Consider the following 25,534-nt stretch of genomic DNA (forward strand, 5'->3'; position numbering starts at 1 on the left):
TTTTTTTTTTTTTTTTTTGGTGAGGCAGTGTCTCACTCTGTTGCCCAGGTTGGAGTGCAGTGGCATGATCATGGCTGACTGCAGCCTCAACCTCCTGGGCTCAAGCAATCCTCCTACCTCAGCATTCAGCGTGGCTGGAACTACAGGGACGTGGCACCATGTCTGGCTAATTTTCGTATTTTTTTGTAGAGACAAGGTTTCATCATGTTGCTCAGGCTGGTCTCAAACTCCTGAGCTCAAGTGATCCACCCACCTCGGTCTCCCAAAGTGCTAGGATTATGGGCATGAGCCACCGTGCCTGGCCAAAAATCACTCTTTTAAAAAACGTACCACACAGTAAGAAGTGAATGGCTTCAATATAATCAGTTTTATCTACCAATTTCTCACTTCTGCTTCCAAGAAGCCCATGGTAGTAGAAAAGGCTTTATTACAAAGACCTTCAAAAATTATTCCTCAACATGGTATATTTGAAATTTTGAGAAAATGTCCCTGTCCTGTAGGAAAAGGATTAAAATATGAGCAGCAGCATTATTATGTAAGCATCAACTATTACAAATTTATTTTTATATTTATTCTTTGGAGACACAGTCCAGGCTGCACTACGGTGGCATAATCTCAGTTCACTGCAGCCTCCAACTCCTGGGCTCAAAAATTTCTCCCACCTCAGCCTCCTGAGTAGCTAGGACTACAGGAGGTATGTGCCACCGCGCCCAGCTAATTTTTGTTTTTTTTGTGGAGACAGGGTTTCACTCTGTTGCCCAGGCTTGTCTCAAACTCTTGGCCTCAAGTGATCCTCCTGCCTCTGCCTCCCAAAGTGCTAGGGTTGCAGGTGTGAACCACTGCACCTAGCCAAGCATCAAGTATTACAGCATTATCTGAAAGCTGCTAACTCTCCTAAAACATATACAAGGAAATTTCATATAATCTCTAAGATTACCAGTGAGTAGATCTGAACACATATTCTATGTGGACTCAAATACCAGTTTTGCCAAACACATCACACTTCATCAATTGTATCATCTTACAATGCAAGGTAAATGAAAGACATATTAATTTTGAATATGTTTATAGCACCAGACAAGCAAATAAAATGAAAAATTAACATGCTATTACATTTTCTCTTCATTTTATCAAAATACTTACACTCTTTGTATGAATTCTGGAAAAGTAGTATATGGTGCCAAAACTTAGAAGATGCACTTTCCTTTGGACATGAAATATGAATGCTTTTCTAAACAAAGAGGAAAAGATGAGATTCGTCAGTAAAACTCCTCCAATGTATTATAATTAAAGCCTCTTAAAGAAAACATTAGGACTACAGGACATTCTCATCTTCTCAGCGTACCCTCTCTCATCATCCTTTCCCACCCCACAAAACTATCCTTCCCCTATAGATCGGCAGTCCTTTTAAACTGCTGAGGGCTACAGTGTAATTTGGTATCGCTAAGATGCCATTATCTTTTTATGTTGAAATAAACTGCTGCACAGAAGACAGACAAGCAATATGATACAACCAACAAGCATTAGAGCATTAGTTTTAAGAAGAAAATCTAATACCAATACTCTCAACTGGCAGTGGGGCAAGGAACAGGATCAGCAGAAGAGGACATAAAGAGATATAAGGAAACTCAGCACCAGCCTCCAAGCCTAGGTCTTAAAAGACAAGTCTAAAAGTACACTTGCTGTCTATAAGAACTTTCAGAGAGAATGTGAGACTACTGACATTTACAATGACCAGATGAAATTGGTAAAGCAAATTATGGTACACCCATAAAATGTGTAGGCCTGGGTCAGGCTTGCAGTGCCTACTCCCTGCTTAGACTTAAATTGACTGTACATGTGCATAGACTGGTTATTGTAACACAGTTATATTTTGATGCCCCATGTGTTCTACCTAGTCATTACCACCTGTCTTTCAACTACTGTAGGAAGATAACACTGGTGGCATATTAGGAAAGCATGCTTAGACCTAGATGTTAGATTCAGGAGACATGACTTGCTAAAGGCCATCTGTAACCATTTTAGATAAGAATATTGGTGTTTCAAGGTAGCATGTGTAGAGGTTAAAAAAAAGGCTTGATGGCTGAGCGCGGTGGCTCACGCCTCTAATTCCAGCACTTTGGGAGGCTTAGGTGGGAGGATCACGAGGTCAGGAGATCAGGACCATCCTGGCTAACACAGTGAAACCCTGTCCCTACTAAAAATACAAAAAAAATTAGCCAGGTTTGGTAGCGGGCGCCTGTAGTCCTAGTTACTCGGAGGCTGAGGTAGGATAATGTGAATCTGGGAGACGGAGCTTGTAGTAAGCCAAGATCGTGCCACTGCACTCCAGCCTGGGCAACAGAGTGAGACTCCGTCTCCAAAAAAAGACTCGGTAAACTCTCCCTCAAGGACTCTTGCAATATGACAGCCCCTTACTCTAACCAGCATAATACCAATACTATCACCTAAGTATAGATCTCTTATAAGGAATTGAGGAGCTACACTCACCAAAGGACCCCTAACCTTTTATCTCTTCTGTAGTAGTACTTCAAAATCTCTGTTAATTCTTTTTTTTTTTTTTTTTTTGAGACGGAGTCTCCCACTGTCGCCCAGGCTGGAGTGCAGTGGCACGATCTGCAAGCTCCGCCTCCCGAGTTCACGACATTTTCCTGCCTCAGCCTCCTGAGTAGCTGGGACTACAGGCACCCACCACCATGCCTGGCTAATTTTTTTTTTTTTTTGGTTATTTTTCATAGAGACGGGGTTTCACTATGTTAGCCAGGATGGTCTCGATCTCCTGACTTCATGATCCACCCACCTCGGCCTCCCAAAGTGCTGGGATTATAGGTGTGAGCCACTGCACCCGGCCAAGTCTCTGGTAATTCTTCAGGACAATGAAAATGACTTCAGTAATCAAAATTTTCTGAATCTCCTTATATCCAACAAGCACAGGTCCTGTCACAGTTCATTAGAAAGAATGGTTTCAAAGTCAAAATATTCTCATCACTGAATCAGTATGTTCTTTACAGATCTACTCCTTTAAAATGACAATTAGACTATCTACACAAACAGCACTTTCTTAGCCAGCATATCCATGCCTGGCTGCCCGCAGGCCTTTCTTTAAATGAGTTTTTGCTTCTAACTGCGTGACAAAGCCCATATAGCTGCAAGAGTGCTGGCCTGGATTTGGAACTACCTTTTGTACCAGAAACTAAAGTGTCAGCTAAATTCTCTTGGCTGAATATTCATACTAGCAAGGATGCAAGGAGTTTCAAAAGCTTAGTGTTTGGGCCTCTGTAAGAATTGGGTTAGCTCTCAGAAGACTTCATTTCTTTGAAGCTATGTGACAGATTTCAATAATCAGTTCTTTTCTCCTACTTTGCAATCTTGCAAATCAACCTTTGATCCACAGACTATGAAGGAAGATAAATGTTAAAATATCTTCCAATATTAGCAGTGGACAATCATGCTGTTAATGAAAATGAAAATATTTTAAAGAAAAACTGCAAGAGAGATCAGAACAGACAAAATCCAAGTGGAAAAAGTGTGAGTATGCTGCACTAAGATAAAATTCTAAGTCAAACATTTTTATCCTCCAGGGTTAGACATTTAAGCACAGTGACAGATCTACTGTTTAAGAGAACAGTGTAGCAATATCAAATAGCAAAGCGACTCATGGCAGTTAGGAAACAAATGAATGTTCAACTATAAGCACTTACTGTCTGAACCCACCTAGCAGGTTCACAGCAAAAATTAGCAATCATGTTTGAAGTGATAAGGACTGTATCCAGGTCTGAGTATGAAGGGAAGAAAGAAGTCAGCACCCAGGCTGTGCAAAAACACCTGAGAAAAACGTAGGCTTGCATGGTAGTGCTAAACTTGGAATCAACAGAACTGGGTTTCAATTCCAGCATACAGTCTGTCTTTGATTATTAGAGATTAATTAACCTCTCTGAGTTTGTTTGCCTATCTGCAAAATGAAAATTTAAAATGCCAATCCCACAGGATTGTTATGGTAAAACAACCAAAACTAACGTTTGTAGTATTTTATAGATTCATCCACATGCAGTCTCATTCCCCATTAACCATTCTAGGAGGTAGATTATGATCTCAGCTTTATTGATGAGGAAACTGAGACCCAGAGAACTAAGTTATTTGTCCAAAATCACATAGCTAGTAAGTGTCAGAGTTAACTAAGACTTAGATCTTCTGACACCTATAATACCCATAGCTGTTTATGAAAAACAAATATGAAATATATAGTAATATGTAGCCTATTACCTGGCCCAAAGAGAGTAATGAATGAACATTTGCTAAAAATCTTATGTAAAAAACAAAGTATTCTCTATTCTTGTTAGTATACCCAAAATATTTTTTTAACTAAAAAGTTTAATTACACAAAAAACAAAAAATGAAACAAAAGGCTGGTCCACCCTTAAGGAATCATCTCACCTTAGGGAATGAATGAACATTTGCTAAAATCTTATGTGAAAATGAAGTATTCTCTATTCTTGTAGGTATATCCAAAGTATTTTATAACTAAAAGTTTAATTACACAAAAAATGAAAAATGAAACAAAAGGTTGGTCCACCCTTAGGGAATCATCTCATCAGAGCATACTAACTGCAGCAGTCGGAATTAGTAGGGAGAGGCAAATCATGGGTGCACCAATGCTTTGCTTACCTATCTACTCACCTCAAAGACAAACAAGAAAAACTGTCAAGTACTATTAATGTAGACTCTTCATCAAGGCCTCAACAGATATGGATTATAAGGCTACATTGTTCAGTGTAGTAGGTAACAGCCATATCAGGCAACTGAGAACTACTTGGATACAGGCATATGTTTTCAACTGTAAATTTTATAAAACCAAAATACAGATCAGGTATTTCCAATAAAAATTAGAGTCTGAACTAAGCTGTAAAAGTAAAATATACATGGAGTTTTGAAGACTTAATAAGAAAAATAAATGTAAAATATCTCTAGCAATTTTTAGTAGTATTTACAGGTTGAAATAATGTTTTAGGTATACTGGGTTAGATCAAATACATTATTAAAATCAATTTCGGCTAGGCGCAGTGGCTCATGCCTGTAATCTCAGCACTTTGGGAGGCCAAGACAGGTGGATCACGAGGTCGGGAGTTCAAGACCAGCCTGGCCAACATGGTGAAACCCCATCTCTACTAAAAATGCAAAAATTAGCTGGGTGTGGTGGCGGGTGCCTGTAATCCCAGCTGCTAAGGAGGCTGAGGCAGGAGAATTGCTTGAACCCGGGAGGCAGAAGTTGCAGTGAGCCAAGATCGTGCCATTGCACTCCAGCCTCGGTGACAGAGCAGGACTCCATCTCAAAAAACAAAACAAAACAAAAATCAATTTCATCATTTATTTTTATCTCTATAATGTGGCTACTAGAAAATTTTAAATTACACATACATCTTGCATTATCAGAGCTGATATAAGGGAAGTAAGAGGACGTTTGATGCCACTTAAAAGTATATGTAACTACAAGAGAAAAAGAAAACTATTGACACTCACAGGCAGCAAAAACTATGATTCTCATATAAATGAAGTGGAGATACACGATAATCGTATAAATATCTAAAGTAGACATATGGGTACTACCCTAGTTTTAAATATCATGCCATCTAGAAGATATAAAAACATACCTTATTTATTTCATTCACAATAAATCCTTCTGAAGCTGTAACCTCTGGGATGCCATCTAGGCCAATTCCTTGACAAGTTAGGCTGCCATACAAAGACGGTTTCCCTATATGGTACAAAAAAAGCATGTCTCAAAAAATAAGAAAAATTTAATATTTTTCTCTTTGAAGACCCAATTCAGGCATCTGTATAAATAGTAAACCCATGAAATTGGCCCATGAAAGAAAAACAGGTACCTGTGTTAAAAGTCAGGTGAAGTAAAAAGAGAATTAGATTGGGTGTCTTAGTCTGTTTAGTGTTGCTATAAAGGAATACCTGAGGCTGGGTAATTTACAAAGAAAAGAGGTTTATTTGGCTCACGGTTCTGCAGACTGTACAAGAAGCATGGCACCAGCATCTGCTTCTGATGAGAGCCTCAGGCTGCTTCCACGCATGGCAGAAGAAGGGAGCCAGTGTGTGCAGAGATCACATGGTGAGAGAGGAAGTAAGAGAGAGGAGGGAGATACCAGGATCTTTTTTACAATCAGCTTTCTCAGGAAAGAACAGAGTGAGAACTCAGTCACTCTCACTCCCCAGGGTGGACATTAATCTATTCATGAGGCGTCTGCCCCCATGACCCAAAACACCCCCCATTAGGCCCTACCTCCAACACTGAGGATTAAATTTCAACATGAGATTTGGAGGGGTCAAACATCCAAACTATAGCACTAGGCAACTCTAATTTGAAAGGGAATACACTTTCAAGACTAAAATACATATTCTATTTTTTTTTTTTTTGTCTGAGATGGAGTCTCACTCTGTTACCTAGGCAGGAGTGCAGTGGCGCGATCTCGGCTCACTGCAACCTCCGCCTCCCGAGTTCATGCCATTCTCCTGCCTCAACCTCCTGAGTAGCTGGGACTATAGGCACCCGCAACCACACCCAGCTAATTTTTTATATTTTCAGTAGAGATGGGGTTTCACCGTGTTAGCCAGGATGGTCTCAATCTCCTGACCTCATGATCCGCCCGCCTCGGCCTCCCAAAGTGCTGGGATTACAGGTGTGGGCCATTGCGCCCGACCTGACTAAAACACATTTTCAAGACTAAAAAAGAACAAAGATTCAGTGATTTGATACAGCATTTGTAGAGAGGGCTGCTAGAGTGATCTCAACCTGATGTAACTGGCTGTGAAATGTAATTCTTCCAGGATGAAAGGTGAAGATCAATATGCATACATGTATTTATCCACAGTATATACACATAATACACAGTAAAGAATTAAGCTTCAGTAACCTGTAAAATTTGCCTAAGTAGAATACTGATTTTGCAGAGATATGGGCTAAGTAAGATATTATCCTACACATAAGCACACGCAGATGAAGTTAAAAACTGTTTCCATTCTTCTTCTACACCTTATATATTCATGTCCAAAACAGTCCATATAACACACTGTTTACATGCCTGACTTGCCCAACAGACTGTGAAGTCCTTGAGTCTAGCAGGGTGCTACATTCACAGTGAGACCCCATGCATTAAAAAATAAACACAGGAGTTCAAGATCAGCCTGGGCAACATAGTGAGACCTTGTCTCCACAAAAAATTCAAAAAATTAGCCAGGTATGGTGGTGCATGACTGTGGTCCCAGCTACTCAGGAGGCTTAGGTGGGAGGATCTCTTGAACCCAGGAGATCAAGGCTGCAGTGAGCCATAACCACGTAACTGTACTCCAGCCTGAGCAACAGGGCAAGACCCTGTCTCAAAAAAATAAGAACAGGCCAGGCACGGTGGCTCACGTCTGTAATCCCAGCACTTTGGGAGGCCGAGGTGGGCGGATCACAAGATCAGGAGTTCGAGACCATCCTGCCTAACACAGTGAAACCCTGTCTCTACCAAAAACACAAAAAATTAGCTGGGCGTAGTGGCGGGTGCCTGTAGTCCCAGCTACTCAGGAGGCTGAGGCAGGAGAATGGCATGAACCCGGAAGGCGGAGCTTGCAGTGAGCCAAGATCATGCCACTGAACTCCAGCCTAGGCGACAGAGCGAGACTACATCTCAAAACAAAAACAAAAACAAAAAATTAGCCAGGCATGGTGGCACATGCCTGCAATCTCAGCTACTTGGGAGGCCGAGGCAGAAGAATTGCTTGAACCCAGGAGGAGGAGGTTGCAGTGAGCTGAGACCACACCACTGCACTCCAGCCTGGGCGACGAGAGTGAAACTCCAACTCAAAAATAAATAAATAAATAAATAATATATAAATTCATGGTGATCTCTATTGTATCACCTTATCTTACATTCTTTGCAGCATTTATCACCATCTTCCATAAACCTTTTGGTTTACTTGTGGGTGGTTTGGTTTATTGTCTGTCTTCCCGTGCTAGAACGGAAGCTCCATGAAAATAGGAGTCTTGCCTGCCTTGCTCACCGTTATGGCCCCACCACGGACACTGCGCCTGTGGGCCCTCCACAAATGTTTGCTGACTCAATCAGCCTGTACTTCAGNAAATAATATATAAAATAAAATAAACGCACACAAAACAAAACCATCCTCCTCCTTAAGAGTTGACATCATTAACTTCAATTCATAAAGAAAACTGAGCCTACAAGTTACCCTCAAAAAAAAAAAAAGGTGCGGGTGCGGTGGCTCACACCTGTAATCCCAGCACTTTGGGAGGCCACAGTGAGTGGATCACAAGATCAGGAGATGGAGACCATCCTGACTAACACAGTGAAACCCTGTCTCTACCAAAAATACAAAAAATTGTCGGGCACGGTGGCTCATGCCTATAACCCCAGCACTTTGGGAGGTCGAGGTGGATGGATCACCTGAGGTTGGGAGTTCAAGACCAGCCTGACCAACATGGAGAAACCGTGTCTCTGTTAAAAAAAAAAAAATACAAAATTAACCAGGCATGGTGGCACATGCTTGTAATCCCAGCTACTCGGGAGGCTGAGGGAGAATTGCTTGAATCTGGGAGGTGGAGGTTGCAGTGAGCCAAGATTGTGCCATTGCACTCCAGCCTCCAGCCTGGACAACAAGAACAAAACTCCGTCTCAAAACAAAACAACAAAAAAAAAAAAAAAAAAAAATTAGCCAGGCATGGCGGCACATGCCTGTAGTTCCAGCTACTCGGGAGGCTGAAGCTGGAGAATCACTTGAACCCGGGAGGCAGAGGTTACAGTGAGCCGAGACTGCGCCACTGCACTCCAGCCTGGGCAACAGAGTGAGACTCCATCTCAAAAACAAACAAACAAACAAAAAACTCCTTGGTTGTTGAAGGTAGCTTGGTAATTAAAAACAAAACAAAATTAAGTTTGTTGCTTTGTAAAGACTTGATAATTTTTTAAAAAACTGTTTTAGGCCAGGGGCAGTGGCTCATGCCTGTAATCCCAACACTTTGGGAGGCCAAGGTAGGAGGATCACTTGAGGTCAGGAGTTCAAGACCAGCCTGGCCAACATGGTGAAATCCCGTCTCTACTAAAAATACAAAAATTAGCTGGGCATGGTAACATGCACCTGCAGTCCCAGCTATTCAGGAGGCTGAGGCACGAGAATCGCTTGAACCCGGGACTGGAGGTTGCAGTGAGCTGAGATCATGCCACTGCATTCCAGCCTGGGTGACAGAGCAAGACTCTGTTTAAAAAAACTGCTTTAATAGTATGTATGGGCAAGATAAATGCAAAATGTTAGGGAAAAGATCTAAAAAAATATAAACCCCAGTTGACATTTTGCTCTTAGATTGCTTTTTCAGCGTAAGTAAAGATTTGCCTTGCTTTAAAGAAACTGTGCCTTTTGGTTATGGTTTATTACAAGAAAGCCAAGGTCCTTGTAATAATCAGTGGACTAATGAAGAGATGGTGAATTTTAATGTATGTTTATATATTTTAGTTAAAATAAAATGTAAGTCTTTTGTGTATTTTTTTTTAACTTTTATTTATTTATTTATTTATTTATTTTTGAGACAGAGTTTCGCTCTTGTTACCCAGGCTGGAATGCAATGGCGTGATCTCCACTCACTGCAACCTCCACCTCATGGGTTTAAGTGATTCTCCTGCCTCAGCCTCCTGAGTAGCTGGGATTACAGGCAGCACCACCATGCCCGGCTAATTTTTTGTATTTTTAGTAGAAAAGGGGTTTTATGTTAGCCAGGCTGGTCTCAAACTCCTGACCTCAGGTGATCCACCCACCATGGCCTCCTAAAGTGCTGGGATAACAGGCGTGAGCCACCATACCCAGCTTTTTTTTTTTTCTTTTTTTTTTGAGACGGAGTCTTGCTCAGTTCCAGGCTAGAATGTGGTGGCATGATCTCGGCTCACTGCAAGCTCTGCCTGCCGTGTTCATGCCATTCTCCTGCCTCAGGCTCACAAGTAGCTGGGACTACAGGCACCCGCCACAATGCCTGGCTAATTTTTTGTATTTCTTTTTAGTAGAGCCACTGTGCCCAGCTTTTTTATTTTTTTATTTTTTAATTGAGACAGGGTTTCGCTCTGTCTCTCAGGCTGGAGTACAGTGGCACAATCCTAGCTTAAGCAGTTAGAACAGGATTTTTGAACATAATTAAGTACAATAAAATCGATAAAATAAAATATAGTATTTTCCTTGAAATTTTGTTACATATATATATGTATATATGTGTATGTGTGTATACATATATATTTGTATATTTGTGTGTGTGTTTCTTTCTTTAGAGACAGGGTCTCACTTTCTGGTCCAGGGTAGGAGATCACGTAGCATGATCACGGCTACCCTGATCCAGGGTAGGAGATCCAGTAGCATGATCACAGCTCACTGCAGCCTTGACTTGCTGGACTTGAGCAATCCTCCCACCTCTGCCTCTTGAGCAGCTGGGACTACAGACACCCAACACCATGCCCAGCTAGTTTTATTTGCTGTAGACACGAGGTCTCCCTATGTTCCCCATGCTGGTCTCAAGCAATCCTCCACCTTGGCCTCCCAGAATGGTGGATGACAGGTGTGAGCCACCACATCTGGCCTTTAAGATGACTGGCAAGTCACAACACAATAAAGTCAGTCCTTTATTCCACTGATATAAACAATAATCTTTTTTTTTTTTTAAATGATGGGGTCTCACTCTGTCACTCTGGCAAGAGTGCAATGGTTCAATCGTAACTCACTGCAGCCTCAACCTCCTGGGCTCAAGAGATCCTCCTATTTCAGCCTACCAAGTAGCTGGGACTATACAAGCATGCCACTATGCCTATTTTTTTTATTATTATTTTTTATAGAGATGGGGGGTCTCACTTTGTTTCCCAGGCTGGTCTCGAACTCCTGGGCTCAAGTGATCCTCCTGCCTCAGCTTCCCAAAGTGCTAGGATTATAAGTGTGAGCCACTGTGCCTGGCTAAAACTTTATTTCTCATAGAAATACAATATATCAGCAGCATTTGAAATGAAAAATAATCAGCAAAACAAAACTTTCTCACAGAATTTAGAAGGAAGGTTGATTTGTTTTAGAATGGTACCACATTGGTTACCAATTTGAAAAGAATCCTGTGAATGAAATAAGAGTGTTGTTCAAAAGAAAAACTGGTAAGACTTGGGAGCTTCCTGGATATGGCAGGGTCAAGTAACTAGGTTTTTCACTCTGGTGCCTAGAAAAATGATGGTAACTTAAGAAATGAGAAAATCAAGAAAGAGAACTCACTTGACAACAAATGTACTCAGCTTGGTTTTGGACTTCAGTAAGTCAAGTAACTTAAGGTGACAGTGAGACCTTTAAGCAGAAATCTCCAGCAAACAACTGATCAATCTCTGTTTGAACATGGAGAAGTCAGGGCTGGAGCTATAGATCTAGAAATTATCATCAAGAAGGTCCCAGTTAAAGCCGCAGAAGTGCTTAGAATAGAACAGCACAAGGTAAGTGATTAATTAAGATGCATCAACAATGTCTCCATGAATAAGTCTGTGGCTTTCAAATGGAAAATCAATCTGAAGGCCTTCCCTTGGAATGGAGGAGTTGGGGTGTTAGCCATACAGTACTGACTGGTCAAGCATATTTGCAGACTATGAGTATTATGTAAGGAGGCTGGGCCAGGAGAAAATAGGAAGCTTTCTTTTAAGGGTAATAATCCTTCTTCTTTAAAGTGACAGCATATAGGGTATTACCTGAGGGATGACAGCTCAGCCAGGCCTCCCCTTCATCCTTCCTATGAAGAAAGACAAAAGCTTAATTAGGCTCACCCAAAGTTGAACAGGATCCCATAGTTACAAGGGAAGAAAGAAGGTCATGTAACCTCCAGTTTGGTCACAGTACTTAGACATGAGCTAGTTCAACCTCTTATCAGGTATAGATCATTCTAAGACAGACAAACTTTATTTGTTCAAGAAATATTTGTGGATTAACTATTTAATGAATAGATATCTGTTGGTTAAATTAATGCTCATCCATCAACAGTGAGCTCACTTTGAAAAATCAAGGTTATCTAATTAGATATTTATCAGGATTATTGTAAACCAAGCCCTGTGCTAAGCACTTTCCATATACAATCATTAACTCTCACAATAACCAAACAAGATTCCTTTTATTATTTCAGCACCTGCCCAATCATCCAAATCCTGATCTCTTCACCCTAGCACTTTTAGGGTATAATGGAAAGGGTCTATGCTTTTAAGACAGAAAGATCTAGGTTGACAGCAACCCTCTATCATTTGACGAGATGCATGATCTTGGGCAAGTTAAGCCTTCTGATTCTGGTGCTGTACTTTCTCATAGGTACCTAGTGGCACTTCATGTTATTGTTCTTTACTACTTATCACATTCTGTGTACTAGCAACTAGTCTGTATTTTAGCCCACCTAAGTAAGGTATAAACTTAGTAAGGTGAAAATTTCTTAAATGCAGAAGGCTGTTTCATTCATCTTCACCATTGTTTCAATTTGAAAAACCCTTATTAGCAGTAGCAGTTGACAAATATGGCACTGCTATATCCATCCTGATTCCTAGAGAAACAACCGGCACAGTATAAGATCAATAAATGTTATATGAATGAATAGTTTGCTGTGCATTCCTACTTAAGATTTCAGCTTTTCTTTTTTTTTGAGATGAGTATCGCTCTGTCACCCAGGCTGGAGTGCAGTGGTGCAATCTCAGCTCACTGCAACCTCCACCTCCTGGGTTCAACCGATTCTCCTGCCTCAGCCTCCCGAGTAGCTGGGATTATAGGCGCCCACTACCACACCCGGCTAATTTCTGTATTTTTAGTAGAGACAGGGTTTCACCATGTTGGTCAGGCTGGTCTTGAACTTCTAACCTCAAATGATCCACCAATCTCAGTTTTCCAAAGTGCTGGGATTACAGGCATGAGCCACCGCACCCGGCCTGGATATCAGCTTCTTAAGAGCAGGAACCATCATATTTAGAGTATACATCTGAGCTCCACCAAGCATCCAATACGGGGCCTGGACATAGTGTTAGTTTCCTTAATAGTATCGTCCAGTATGCCCAATATAGCATTAGGGGCCTAGGAGAATACAAAGGTTCCATCACATACAGAAAGTGGTGGTGAGTTCAGGGACTTCTGGAAATAACTGACGACTAATCAGTATTTGCTAAATGACTGCTTGGCCAAGAGCCTTCCTGCCTTCCAGTATCCCTGTCTTTCTCCAACTCACTGATATTAATTCTGACGCGGGGATCACACAACTCATGTGCTCCCTTGGCCTGGTGATAGCTTTTCAGAGAATGACCATACGGGTTTGATACTTCTTTTTCCGGACCCTGTTCCCTCCATATCCCTCAACAACTGATGAAGTAACCTCTATTGATATCCTGGACCAGGCATGGCTCTCCTTGACGCAAAAGCAATATCCACTACCCTCCTCCTCTGACTCTGTTCCGGGCCTGGATTCACCTTAGGGCTTGCGCCCAGTCGCTCTGAATCCTCAAAGGCGCCGCCATCTCGACCCCGCCTCCACCAGCCCACCTCTTCCGCCCCTTCCCGGAAGTGGGTCCCCGAGAAGGGTGCGGCGAGAACAGAGGGTGGGCTCAACATCAAGTGGTCACCAATGAAAACGTGCCTTTTTCACATTTCCCCGCCCCTTCCGTGTGCGCCCTCCCCACGAGGGGCTGGTTCCTGGAAGGATGGACAGAGGACCCCCAACCGCCTGCGAAGCTCAAGCCGCCGCGTAGGAGCGTGCGTTCGGGCCCTCTTCTCCCACCTATTCGGTGAGCATCGCGTACCGCGTTCTTCAGAAGGCGTTGCGGGCCCAAAGGTGCAGCGATTAGCGGCCGCGCGCGCACGTGCGTCCTCAAAGTTCAAAGTCCGCGATACCCCTGAGGCGCTTCAGGCCTTGTGGCTGCCAGCATTTTTCTGCTTTAAGATCCTTTCCATGACTTCCTAGTTTAGGCCCGCCTCCACGATCCAGCTGCCAACCATCTAGCCTACCCTGATCTCTGAGCAGGGGTCGTCCTCATTTTACTCCGGAGACTGAAGCCAGAAGGTGGTGAGAGGAGAGTACGGTAGCATTTACTGAGTCCTAGAGTCCTATCGTAGCCCAAGCACTTTTCATTCGTTAATCTTCATTCTATTGTGCGAATTAAGTATTATTAATGGGGAAACTAAAATGAAAAAGTTTACATAGTAAGGCGTAGTGCTGGGATTCGAATACGGATCTCTTGGTTTAGGATCCAAAGCACTTTCCATTCCACTGTTTTCTCTAAATTATTTGCTGCTGGCCTGTTTAGGAAGAGAAAACTATCATTTATTGAACTCTTTAGACGTACTAGCCTCCTTACAAACTTTTTTTTTTTTTTGAGACAGGGTCTCCCGCTGTCACCTAGGCTGGAATGCAGTGGCATGATCAGTGTTTCCCAGGCTGGGCGCAAACTATCCTCCCGCCTCAGTCTCCCAAAGTGCTGGGATTACAGGCGTGAGCCATGGCACCCAGCTTCATCTCTGTGTTTCCAGAGAGGTTATCAAATGATGAGGCAGTGACAAAGCTAGGTCCGAGTCTGTTTCAAAGCCCATTTTCCCCCTCCTGCTTAAGTTATACTGCCTTCAAGGCAAATGAGTTGTGTAAAGTGCCTAACTCCCTCTTGTGACTTCCCCATTGCCCTCAGAATAAAAAGTCTTAAATTCCCTACTATGTCCTACAAAGCCCACCAGTTTAATATTGTCTTGTTCTGATACTCTATTTTCCCATCACTGAACTTTTTTTTTTTCCCTCATGTATCAGATCCTATCTCAACCACCTGCTCTTCCATTGACCAAAAATAGTTTTCCCATCTCTGGCTAACTTTTGTTCCATATGTCAAGTTTCAGCTTGGAAATCACTTCCTCTAGGAAGCCTTCCCTGCCTATTCCTGCCCTTGTCTGGATTAGGTATCCCTCCACTGTGGTCCCAGTCTTCGCTATCTGTACACTGCATAGTAAACTGCCCTGTCTCCTTGTCTAGGTTGTAAACTCCATGAAGCCAGGAACTTAACTGACTTAGACACTCTTGAATCCTCAACACTAGCATAGTGCCTGGTACATGATAGGTACTTAATCATTGGTTGAGTGAATGAGAGACACAGTAAAGGCAATAAGGAGTCCTTCTAGTTCTTTACAGCCCATCATGGTGAAATTTTTGCAAAGGCTGAAGTCATTTCTCTTCAGACCTTAAGTTCCTTCTGTATGCTGCTTTCTGCTGAGTGTTCTGATGCAGATGGGCATGACAGTTTGGGCAAATAAATACATCTCACATTTTTGTATAGTTTACAAAGCCATCTCACCTTATGGATGCAGAGGCCAGGATTCTGCATGCTGTATGCTACAGCCACACTGAACTCTTTCTGTCCTTCCCATGTGTCAAAACCTACTGATATTTGGGCACCCTTTCACTTTGTTTTTTTGTTTGTTTTGGAGACGGAGTCTCACTCTGTCGCCCAGGCTGGAGTGCAGTGGTGCAATCTTTGGCTCACTGCAACCTCTGTCCCCTGGATTAAAGTGATTCTCCTGCTTCAGCCTCCCAAGTAGCTGGGATTACAGGCACCTGCCATCGTGCCCGCCTAATTTTTATATTTTTAGTAGAGATGGGGTTTCACCATCTTGGCCAGACTGGTCTTGAACTTCTGACCTCGTGCTCCATTCGCCTTGGCCTCCCAAAGTGTTGGGATTACAGGTGTGACCCACCACATCCAGCCTCTTTCACTTTTTAAACTTTGTTCTTCAGCATAGAATAAGGCTAGTAGGATAAAAGAAGAAAGGTTATTTATTTATTTGAAACAGGGTCTTACTATGTCACCTAAGCTGGAGTATAGTGGCAGCATCATAGCTCACTGCAGCCTTTGAACTCCGGGGCTCAAGGGATTCTCCCTCTTCAGCCTCTTGAGAACCTGGGACTACAAGTGTGTGCCACCATGCCCAGCTAATTTTTAAATTTTTTTTCTTTCTTTTTTTTTTTTTTTTTTTTTTTTTTTGAGGCCTCAGAGTTTCGCTCTTGTTGCCCAGGCTGGAGTGGAGTGGTGTGATCTCGGCTCCCCACAACCTCCGCCTCCCGGGTTCAAATGATTCTCCTGCCTCAGCCTCCTGAGTAGCTGGGATTACAGGCATACGTCACCACGCCTGGCTAATTTTGTATTTTTAGTAGAGACGGGCTTTCTCCATGTTGGTCAGGCTGGTCTTGATCTCCCGACCTTAGGTAATCCAACCACCTCTGTCTCCCAAAGTGCTGGGATTACAGGCGTGAGCCACTGTACCCAGTCATTTTAAAATTTTTTTTTTTTTTTTTTTTTTTTGAGACGGAGTCTCGCTCTGTCGCCCAGGCTGGAGTGCAGTGGCCGGATCTCAGCTCACTGCAAGCTCCTCCTCCCGGGTTTATGCCATTCTCCTGCCTCAGCCTCCTGAGTAGCTGGGACTACAGGCGCCTGCCACCGCGCCCGGCTAGTTTTTTGTATTTTTTAGTAGAGACGGGGTTTCACCATGTTAGCCAGGATGGTCTCGATCTCCCGACCTCGTGATCCGCCCGTCTCGGCCTCCCAAAGTGCCGGGATTACAGGCTTAAGCCACCGCGCCCGGCCTTAAAATTTTTTTGTAGAGATGAGGTCTTGCCATAACCCAGGCTGGTCTCAAACTCCTGGGCTCAAGGGATCTTCCTGCCTCAGCCTCCCAAAATGCTAGGATTACAGGTGTGAGCCATCGTACCTAGCTGAAAGTTTAGTTCTTTTTAGGTAGATCAGAGATAGCTTATCTAAAAGATGACATTTAACCTAATTAATATTCCAGTAGCAAAATCCATTGAACTTATTGAATGTTATGTCAAGCATTCTCACATGGTTTATCTTATTCAGTTCAAACCACTTTGCAGGCCTGCTCTCGGCCAGGCCTAGTGCTGGAGGCACAAAGGTAAATCAAGACAAACATCATCTGGGCACAGTTGGCTCACACCTGTAATCTCAGCACTTCAGGAGGCCAAGGCAGGAGGATCGCTTGAGCCCAGGGGTTTGAGACCATGCTGAGCAACATGGAAAAACCTTGTCTCTATCAAAAAATCAAAACAATTAGCTGAGTGTGGTGGTGCACACCTGTAGTCCCAACTACTCTGGCTGGGGAGGGACTGAGGCGGAAGGATTGCTTGATCCCTAAAGATGGAGGCTACAGTGAGCCTGGGCAACAAAGCAAGACACCCTAAAAAAAAAAAAACAAGCATCTGTCTGCAAGTTTAGTCTCCCACGGGAGACATAAACAGGCTAAACGGTGCAGTCTGGTCAGTGCTATTTATAATCTAGGAACCTTACATATTATATCCCCACTCTAACCTTGTCTCTGTTAATGTTCTATAGACTCCCCGTCCCCAGGATGTCAACCTCAGCCCCTCAAGGCCATACCTGGACCCAACGGGTGAAGAAGGAGGATGAGGAGGAGGACCCGCTGGACCAGCTGATCTCCCGCTCTGGCTGTGCTGCCTCCCACTTTGCAGTGCAGGAGTGCATGGCCCAGCACCAGGACTGGCGGCAATGCCAGCCACAGGTGCAGGCGTTCAAGGATTGCATGAGTGAACAGCAGTCGAGGCGGCGAGAGGAGCTGCAGAGGAGGAAAGAACAAGCCAGTGCCCACCACTGAGACCTCAAACCACCTATCCCCAGTAGATGGCCCTGCCAAGATCAGCACCCAGCAAGATTATAGAGGAAGAAATCCTAAATGCTGGGTGTGGGAGGTATAAAACCTGGGGATAGTTTTTGGATCTGGAGTTGAGAGCCATGGGTTTGGACGTGACTGGCACAAACAGCTGTCATATGTTCATGGTCAGATCTCACACATCCTCAGCTGTCTTGTTCCACCAGTATTTGCCAGGAAAACAAAGAATGTGATAAGGGATGCTCCCCCACCCCACATCTTGGGTCAGTGTGCCAAGTACTGAGATGATTTTAGGGACATTTTATTTTAAATTAAATTCACAATCTAATGGTAAATTGGTTACCTGATTAGTGCCTTTCTCTTTCATCACTTGTTCTGGATGTTTCAATCAGTTTAGTGGAAGGAAGAAAGCAAATGGGGAAACTTTTTATTCAAATATGTTTTTGTTTTGTTTTTTTGAGACGGGGTCTCTGTTGCCCAGGCTGGAGTGCAGTGGTGCAATCGGGGCTCACTGCATCCTCAGTGGGCTCAGGCCATCCTCCCACCTCAGCCTCTCAAGTAGCTGGAACCACAGGTGTGTGCATCACCACACCCAGCTAATTATTCAAATATTGAGTACCTATTAAATACTAGATTCTGTTGAATTAACAGATACCGAGTCTGGCTTTAACCTGCTCCCAACCCAACAAACACACAAAGTTGGGCTAACATTTTTAAAGTATATTTAACACTAAAATACAGATTTTCAGCTTTTGAAAAGTGGAAAAGCTGTTAACATTGATTTTTATTCCCTCTTAACAATTTGCTGGAGCTGAATAACTCCCCCTTTTAGTAGGTTGTGTTTTCCCATTCAAAACAGTTGCATATCAATTCTCATTTTTCTTCAACAGAACTATTCTTCCATTCTATTCTTTTTTTTTTTTTTTTTTTTTTTTTTTTTTGAGATGGAGTCTTGCTCTGTCACCCAGGCTGGAGTGCAATAGCGCAGTCTCGGCTGACTGCAACCTCTGCCTCCCAAATTCAAGTGATCCCCCTGCTTCAGCCTCCCAGGTAGCTGGGACTACAGGCAAGCAGTACTACACCCGGCTAATTTTTGTATTTTTAGTAGGGAACAGGGTTTCACCATGTTGGCCAGGCTGGTCTCGAACTCCTGACCTCAAGTGATGCACCCTCCTCAGCCTCCCAAAGTGCTGGGATTACAGGCGTGAGCCACTACACCCAGACAGTAACAAATATTTCTTCAGGATCTATCTACTAGAAGCCCAAGTCTGAGGTATAGTAGGCCTTAAAATTTGCTTTGAGCCTTCATGCCAGTATCTGGGGAAGAAGTAAAGAGAAAAGGGGAGAATATAGGAGTTTAAAGAACAATCCTATTTCTGGCTGAAGGGGATAATGAGGCAAATTATAAAGACAAATTGCTATGTGTGTGTGCTCCGTGCTGATTCATCAGAGAAAACAAGCAGTGTGCACTGGAGTTTTCAGCAAGAATCTCAAAGAAGAGAAGGGATGAGTTGAGTTGAACTTTTAAAGATGAAATAGGGCAGGCATGGTGGCTCACTTGAGGTCAGGAGTTCAAGACCAGCCTGGCCAACATGGCAAAACCCCATCTCTGCTAAAAATACAAAAAAATTAGCCAGGCATGGTGGTGCATGCTGAGTGTAATCCCAGCTACTTGGGAGTCTGAGGCAGGAGAATCACTTGAACCTGGGAGGTGGAGATGGCAGTGAGCCAAGATTGCACCACTGCATTCCAGCCTAGGTGATGGAGTGAGACTGTCTCAATAAATAAATAATAAAGATGAAGTAGACATTACCTATTTGTAAATTATAACAGAAAAGATTACCATCCAGAATAAAAAGTACCTGGAAGCCACTAAGAAGCACATAGTTGGATAGAAGAGTGAACAAATAAGGCAGGTGCAGTGGCTCATGCCTGTAATCCCAACACTTTGGGAGGCAGAACTGGGTGGATCACTTGAGATGAGGAGTTTGAGACCAGCCTGGCCAACATGGTGAAATCCTGTCTCTACTAAAAACAAAAAAATTAGCCAGGCATGTGCCTGTAATCCCAGCTACTTGGGAGGCTGAGGCAGGAGAATTGCTTGAACCCGGGAGGCAGCAGAGGTTACAGTGAGCTGAGATCCTGCCACCGCACTCCAGCCTGGGTGACAGAGCGAGACTCCATCTCAAAAAAAAAAGTGAACAAGCCACAAAACATAGCAAACTGTAAATATGCTCTACATCATGGATAATCAGAGAAATTTCGTTTTTGTTTTTGGTAGAGATGAGGTCTCGATATGTTGCCCAGGCTAGTCTCAAACTCCTGGGCTCAAGTGATCCTCCCACCTCAGCCTCTCAAAGTGTTGGGATTACAGGTATGAGCCCTTGTGCCTGGCCAGAAATGTATTTTTATAAGACATATATACTATTAGGTTCATTGCAGCATTGTTTATACTAGTAAATGGTCCTAATGTCAATTTCCATCAGTAAGGACTCTGTTTGTGTATTCAAATCTTTTACAACAGGAATGTGTATATTTTGTGTGAGTAAAAATAGTAGGCTATGGAGGAGGGGGTGATAGCAACAGAGAGAAGCATAAAAGGCCTCTTTAGCAGGAAGGATGGCTTCCAAACCAGCTAAGTGGAGCAAGCATGTTTTGGAGGACACTGGCTCTAATAGGGAGTTAGCACGGGGTGGATCACAGAATGTATTTGATCAGGCAAAGAGGACTCTTGCCATCTAAGCCTGTTCCCTCAGGTAAATGGGGATAATTCTTATGTCATAAGCCAAATAAATGAGGGAACGAAACATATGTAGCTAATAAAAAAAAGTGTTGAAATTTGTTGGGCATTTAACTCAGACAGTCTGGTTCCAGAGCCTGCTCTCAATCCCAATGATGTGCTGCCTTCACATCCTAGTTATGCCACTTACTAGCTTTGTAACTTTGGACAAGTTACTTAACATCTCAGGATCTGTTTTTACCTGTGTAAAAATGCAAATATAGTACCTTTTTCACAAGCCTCAAAACTAATATAGGCCTTCCTCATAGGATTGTTGAAAGATTGAGTTAAATATTGGTTTAGCCTAGGAACAGCATCTGGCACATAGTAAGTTTCAGTGAACATTTGCTATTACCATCATCACTACTAAGTGTGCTAGTGACTGTCCTGAGTTACATTATCTAATCTAATTTCTAATCCTCTGAACATGGTGCTCTCTTTTAGATGAGGAAATAAAGCTCAGACTGGGGATCAGACTCCCAAGCGTGTCTTGCTCTAAAGCCTAGGCTGTTTTCTACTCTACTCTCACAAGCATCTGGTGCCCAGTGCAGTGCTTAACACACAGTAGTGAGTAACCACACTGACTGTGTAAATATTACTTTGCTTTTGTCAGCACTTTGCAAAAAGGAAATTAACTTTTTGCAATTAATTAGTGCAAGTTGCCCACAGTGATATAGATTGGTATGTTTTTCTTTAGTCTCAGCTTTGCAGCCCACAGTCTAGGAGCTGGACTTTAAGGTGGTTCATACCTGTCCCTATAGGATCTAACTCTGGCAGCTTTGGGTTGCCTCTGCTTAGACTTGGTGCCAGGGACGAGTGGAGAGACCTCTTCACTTGATGCCTCTCTTGGCTAGGCCTAGGGCAGACTCATGGTTTAGCTCTTCCTTTCAAGGTTCTTGGCTGGGGACTTGGCCTTGTGCTCGGTACAAAGGTGCACTGCAATGCATTTTACTACATGACTAAGAAGATACTCCTCCCACCCTCTCTCCATAGAGTTGCCAGACTAAGTCCTTGAGCTGCTGACTTCAGAAACCCAAAGAGAACTGAAGCAAGTCCAGATTGAATCCTTATGTTTTCCTGTAGAAAATGCTGGGGCTGTCTTCTCGCTCAGCAAGGACTTAAAGCAAGCAGAGGAGGTAGCAGGGATTCTTCCCTGTCAGCAGCTATCTTTTGAAGGGTTTTCATTCTTCAGATCTAGACACTCAATGGTGAGCTGATTTTCTAAAATGAGCTGAAATGTCTGAGAATGAAAGTTATTCCAGGGGGATTATTATAGTCAAATGAATCATTTCAGATTGCAGGAAGATCAGACACATGAAAACAAAAATTCACAAAGAGATCAAAGTATAGATTAAACAAGCACAAGACACATTGGCTACCTCTGTATGCCGTGTCTCTTCATCAGGATTAGTTCTAGGCACACCCAATACAGGCTCAGAAAGCTTTCCTTAAGTACACTAGAAACAGAGGGGACCCAAGGGCCTCAGCATTGCTAGTATCTGAGTGACCAAAATACTTAGATTTGTTTGAATGTGTCTAAAACATACCTTTTCAGAATCCACAGCTGGCCATTTCCAGGCTTCCGTAGTGGAGGAACAAGTCATCCTCAGCCAGAGGAAAGGGACGAAAACATGAAGCTGAGGAATCTGCTGGCCTCAACTAGGAAAACTGCCCATTTTACCCAGGCATCCTATCCTTGAAAGTTAGTGATCTGGCCGGGTGTGGTGGCTCACACCTGTAATCCCAGCATTTTGGGAGGCCAAGGTGGGTGGATCACCTGAGGTCAGGAGTTCAAGACCAGCCCGGCCAACATGGTGAAACCCAGTCTCTACTAAAAATACAAAAATTAGCTGGGTGTAGTGGCGGGTGCCTGTAATCCCAACTACTCGGGAGGCTGAGGCAGGAGAATCGATTGAACCTGGGAGGCAGAGGTTGCAGTGAGCTGAGATTGCACCATTGCACTCCAGCCTAGGTGATAAAAGCAAAACTCTGTCTCAAAAAAAAAAAAAAACAAGTGATCTACATAAAAATCCTTTTTTAAAAGTCTCAGTAATGTGCACTCAACCAGGAATTGTGTGACCTTAAACCATCCTTGGCTCTGCCACTGGCTAATTAGGTGACCTTAGACAAGTCTCTTTCTCTCCCTGGACCAGTTAACACATTTGTAAAATGAAGACCAAAATAGTTTATCCCCAAGGTTATGTATTGATAGAGCCAGGATTAGAACCCACCTATTCTGATTCTCAATCCACTGACATTCCTTCTTTTCTCCTGCCTACCCCTTGTGACTTCATGGCACTACTAGGAATAATTTAACCCCAACTAGGATATTCAAAACTAAAAGTATGCTGAAGGAATGAACTACTGATACATGTAACACAAGGGATAAAACATGCTAAACGGATGAAGTCAGACAGAAAAGAATACATACTGTGTATTTCATTTATATGTAGTACTAGATAGGCAAAACTAATCTATGGCAGTAGAAACGAGGTTAGTGGTTACTTCTTGGAGAAAACGTGAAAGATGGCCATATGCGGTCACTCACACCTGTAATCCCAACACTTTGGGAGGCTGAGGCAGGCGGATCATGAGGTCAGGAGTTCGAGACCAGCCAGTTCGAGACCAGGCTGGCCAATATGGCGAAACCCTGTCTCTACTAAAAATACAAAAATTTGCCGGGTGTGGTGGCATATGCCTGTAATCCCAGCTACTTGGGAGGCTGAGGCAGGAGAACTGCTTGAACCCAAGAGGCAGAGGTTGCAGTGAACCGAGATTGTGCCACTGCACTCCAGCCTGGGCGACAGAGCAAGACTCCATCTTGGGGGAAGAAGATTATGAGGGAACTTTTTGGGGTGATGGACGTGTTCTTTATCTTGATACAAGTATGGGTTTCATGGGTAGGTAGATGTATTTTCAAAATTGATCAAATATATGTTCAAGATCTGTATGTCACTATATATAAATTATACCTCAATGAACAAAATCTTTTAAAAAAGTATGCCAAAGAAGTTTTAGAAGGGAAGGAAATATAACATTTACTGAGCATTACTAGTTCATTATATATATTATCTCCATCTCAAATCCCTAAAAAGGGATTATGCTCATTCTTCCGATCAGAAATCTGAAGTTCAATGAGGCTAGAATAACTCAGCTTCAAAATGAATAAATGTGGAAGCCAGGCACAACCCAGGTTTGTTTGCCTCTTTTCCTTTAGCAGGTTGTCTCAGGGAGGGAAGGGAAGGCATTTTCAACCTGGAGCCAGAAGACTTGTATTCCATGTGGTTTTACTGCCATGTGATCATAAGAACATCCATTTCCTTCTGGACCTCCCTCCAGAAGAGTCAAAGCTCGTAGTTGTTTTGTAACCCTGAGGTTCTGGCAATCAGAATATCTCCAGTCCCTCTGACCAGGATAAGGCATTAAAAGTAACTTCCATTTGTCTCAGGGCAAACTAACCATGAGCAACAAAAGCTCTCTGACTCTGGTGAGAGCATAAATCATCAACTAGGTCAGTGACACTAGAGCTCCAAGGTGACAGAATCCAGCTGCCTCCTGTGTAAGAAGCCTGACTCATCCCTGAGTGATGTGAAAGAAAAAGACAGATTAGGAATCAAGAGATTTGAATCCTGCTGCCCCTCTGCCAGTGACATATCCCATGACCTTGGGCAAAGAATTGCCCTCTATGGGCTCCTAACCTGTACTAGCTAAAAGAGACAATTAGGTTGGCTGGATCCTAAAGTCCTTAAGCTCCAGTATCTTGTCAATTTATGAAATCCTGATTCCTGCTTCCACATATTGATAACAACTGAGCAACTGGAAAAGACTGCTATTTTTTCCAGGTTTCCAAATGGAAGACATGTGACACTGCCCATTGCCCATATGATACAGAGGCAATACACATGCAGCTACCCAACTCTGCCATTGTAGCATTAAAGCAACCAGAGACAGTATGTAAGTGATTAAGCATGGCTCTGATCCAATAAACCTTTATTTTAAAAAAACGGAGGGGTTTTGGAACTAGATAGAGCTGGTGACTGCACAACATTGTGAATGTACTAAATAAATGCTACTGAATTACTCAAGTTTAAAATGTTTAAGGCCAGGTGCGGCAGCAGCTCATGCCTATAATCCCAGCGTTCTGGGAGGCTGAGGTGGGCGGATCGCCTGAGGTCAGGAGTTCAAGGCCACCCTGGCCAACATGGTAAAACCCCATCTCTACTAAAAATACAAAAATTAGCCAGGCGTGGTGGCAGGCACCTGTAATCCCAGCTATTCGGGAGGCTGAGGCAGAAGAATTGCTTGAACACAGGAGGCAGAGGTTGCAGTGAGTCGAGATCGCGCCATTGCACTCCAGCCTGGGCAACAAGAGCAAGACTTCATCTCAAAAAAATAAAAAAAGCTGGGCGTGTTGGCGGGCGCCTGTAGTCCCAGCTACTTGGGAGGCTGAGGCAGGAGAATTGCTTGGACCCAGGAGGCGGAGGTTGCAGTGAGCCAAGATCGCACCACTGCACTCCAGCCTGGGTGACACAGCCAGACTCCGTTTAAAAAAAAAAAAAAGTTTAATTTTGTATATATGAATTTCACCTCAATATATTATTTAAAAAAAAAAACACAAACAGGCAGTGGGTAGGATTTGGTTCATGGGCAGTAGTTTGCTGACACCTGACCAAGATCAACTTTCAAGTCTTTGCTTAAACTCAATCCAGAGTAACTTAATTAGCAGTTATGTAACATCTACCTGAACACTTATAAGTCACTTATTACCCCCACAAAGCATTTTATTTCACTTATGGGCAGAATCTGTTTCTATCTGGAGAGTTTTTTCATGTACAAAGCCAAAATGTCCTTCTCTCCAACTTCCACCCATAGAGAGTTTACTTATGTTATGATCCTCTGCTTCACTACAGGACACCATGCCAGATTGCTTTAAAGGATGAATTCACTCTAGCTGGAGAAATATGGAAGGGGAACATGCTTCTGTGCTAAAGCATCAGGCAAAGAGAAAATAGAATCTCTTTTTTTTTTTTTTTTTTTTTTTTTTTTTTTTTT

General features: G+C 43.0%; 2 protein-coding genes across 4 annotated transcripts in view; one reads left to right on the forward strand and one right to left on the reverse strand.

The window, feature by feature from the left end:
- The window catches only part of PAAF1 (proteasomal ATPase associated factor 1), a 46,811-nt gene extending 33,172 nt beyond the window's left edge, over nucleotides 1-13,639 (reverse strand). The window contains 5 exon segments of the mRNA XM_017885279.1: nucleotides 1,144-1,183; nucleotides 1,185-1,231; nucleotides 5,649-5,752; nucleotides 11,754-11,794; nucleotides 13,498-13,639. Of these exon segments, the coding sequence (XP_017740768.1) occupies nucleotides 1,144-1,183; nucleotides 1,185-1,231; nucleotides 5,649-5,752; nucleotides 11,754-11,794; nucleotides 13,498-13,544 (279 nt within the window). The 5' untranslated portion in view covers nucleotides 13,545-13,639.
- Nucleotides 13,583-18,139, forward strand: COA4 (cytochrome c oxidase assembly factor 4 homolog). 3 transcript variants are annotated; one of them, XM_017885280.1, is made up of 2 exons: nucleotides 13,583-13,811; nucleotides 17,409-18,139. In XM_017885280.1, the coding sequence occupies exon 2, from the start codon at nucleotides 17,425-17,427 to the stop codon at nucleotides 17,686-17,688; it is 264 nt and encodes an 87-aa protein (XP_017740769.1). In that variant the 5' UTR covers nucleotides 13,583-13,811; nucleotides 17,409-17,424; the 3' UTR covers nucleotides 17,689-18,139. The 3 variants fall into 3 exon arrangements, with proteins under 3 accessions (XP_017740769.1, XP_017740770.1, XP_017740771.1); XM_017885281.1 differs by lacking the exon at nucleotides 13,583-13,811 and adding an exon at nucleotides 13,852-14,100; XM_017885282.1 differs by lacking the exon at nucleotides 13,583-13,811 and adding an exon at nucleotides 13,852-14,086.
- The last annotated feature ends 7,395 nt before the right edge of the window (nucleotides 18,140-25,534 follow it).

Source organism: Rhinopithecus bieti, unplaced genomic scaffold (genome assembly GCF_001698545.2).
Source record: "Rhinopithecus bieti isolate Rb0 unplaced genomic scaffold, ASM169854v2 scaffold_14549, whole genome shotgun sequence".
Classification (NCBI taxonomy): Eukaryota; Metazoa; Chordata; class Mammalia; order Primates; family Cercopithecidae; genus Rhinopithecus; species Rhinopithecus bieti.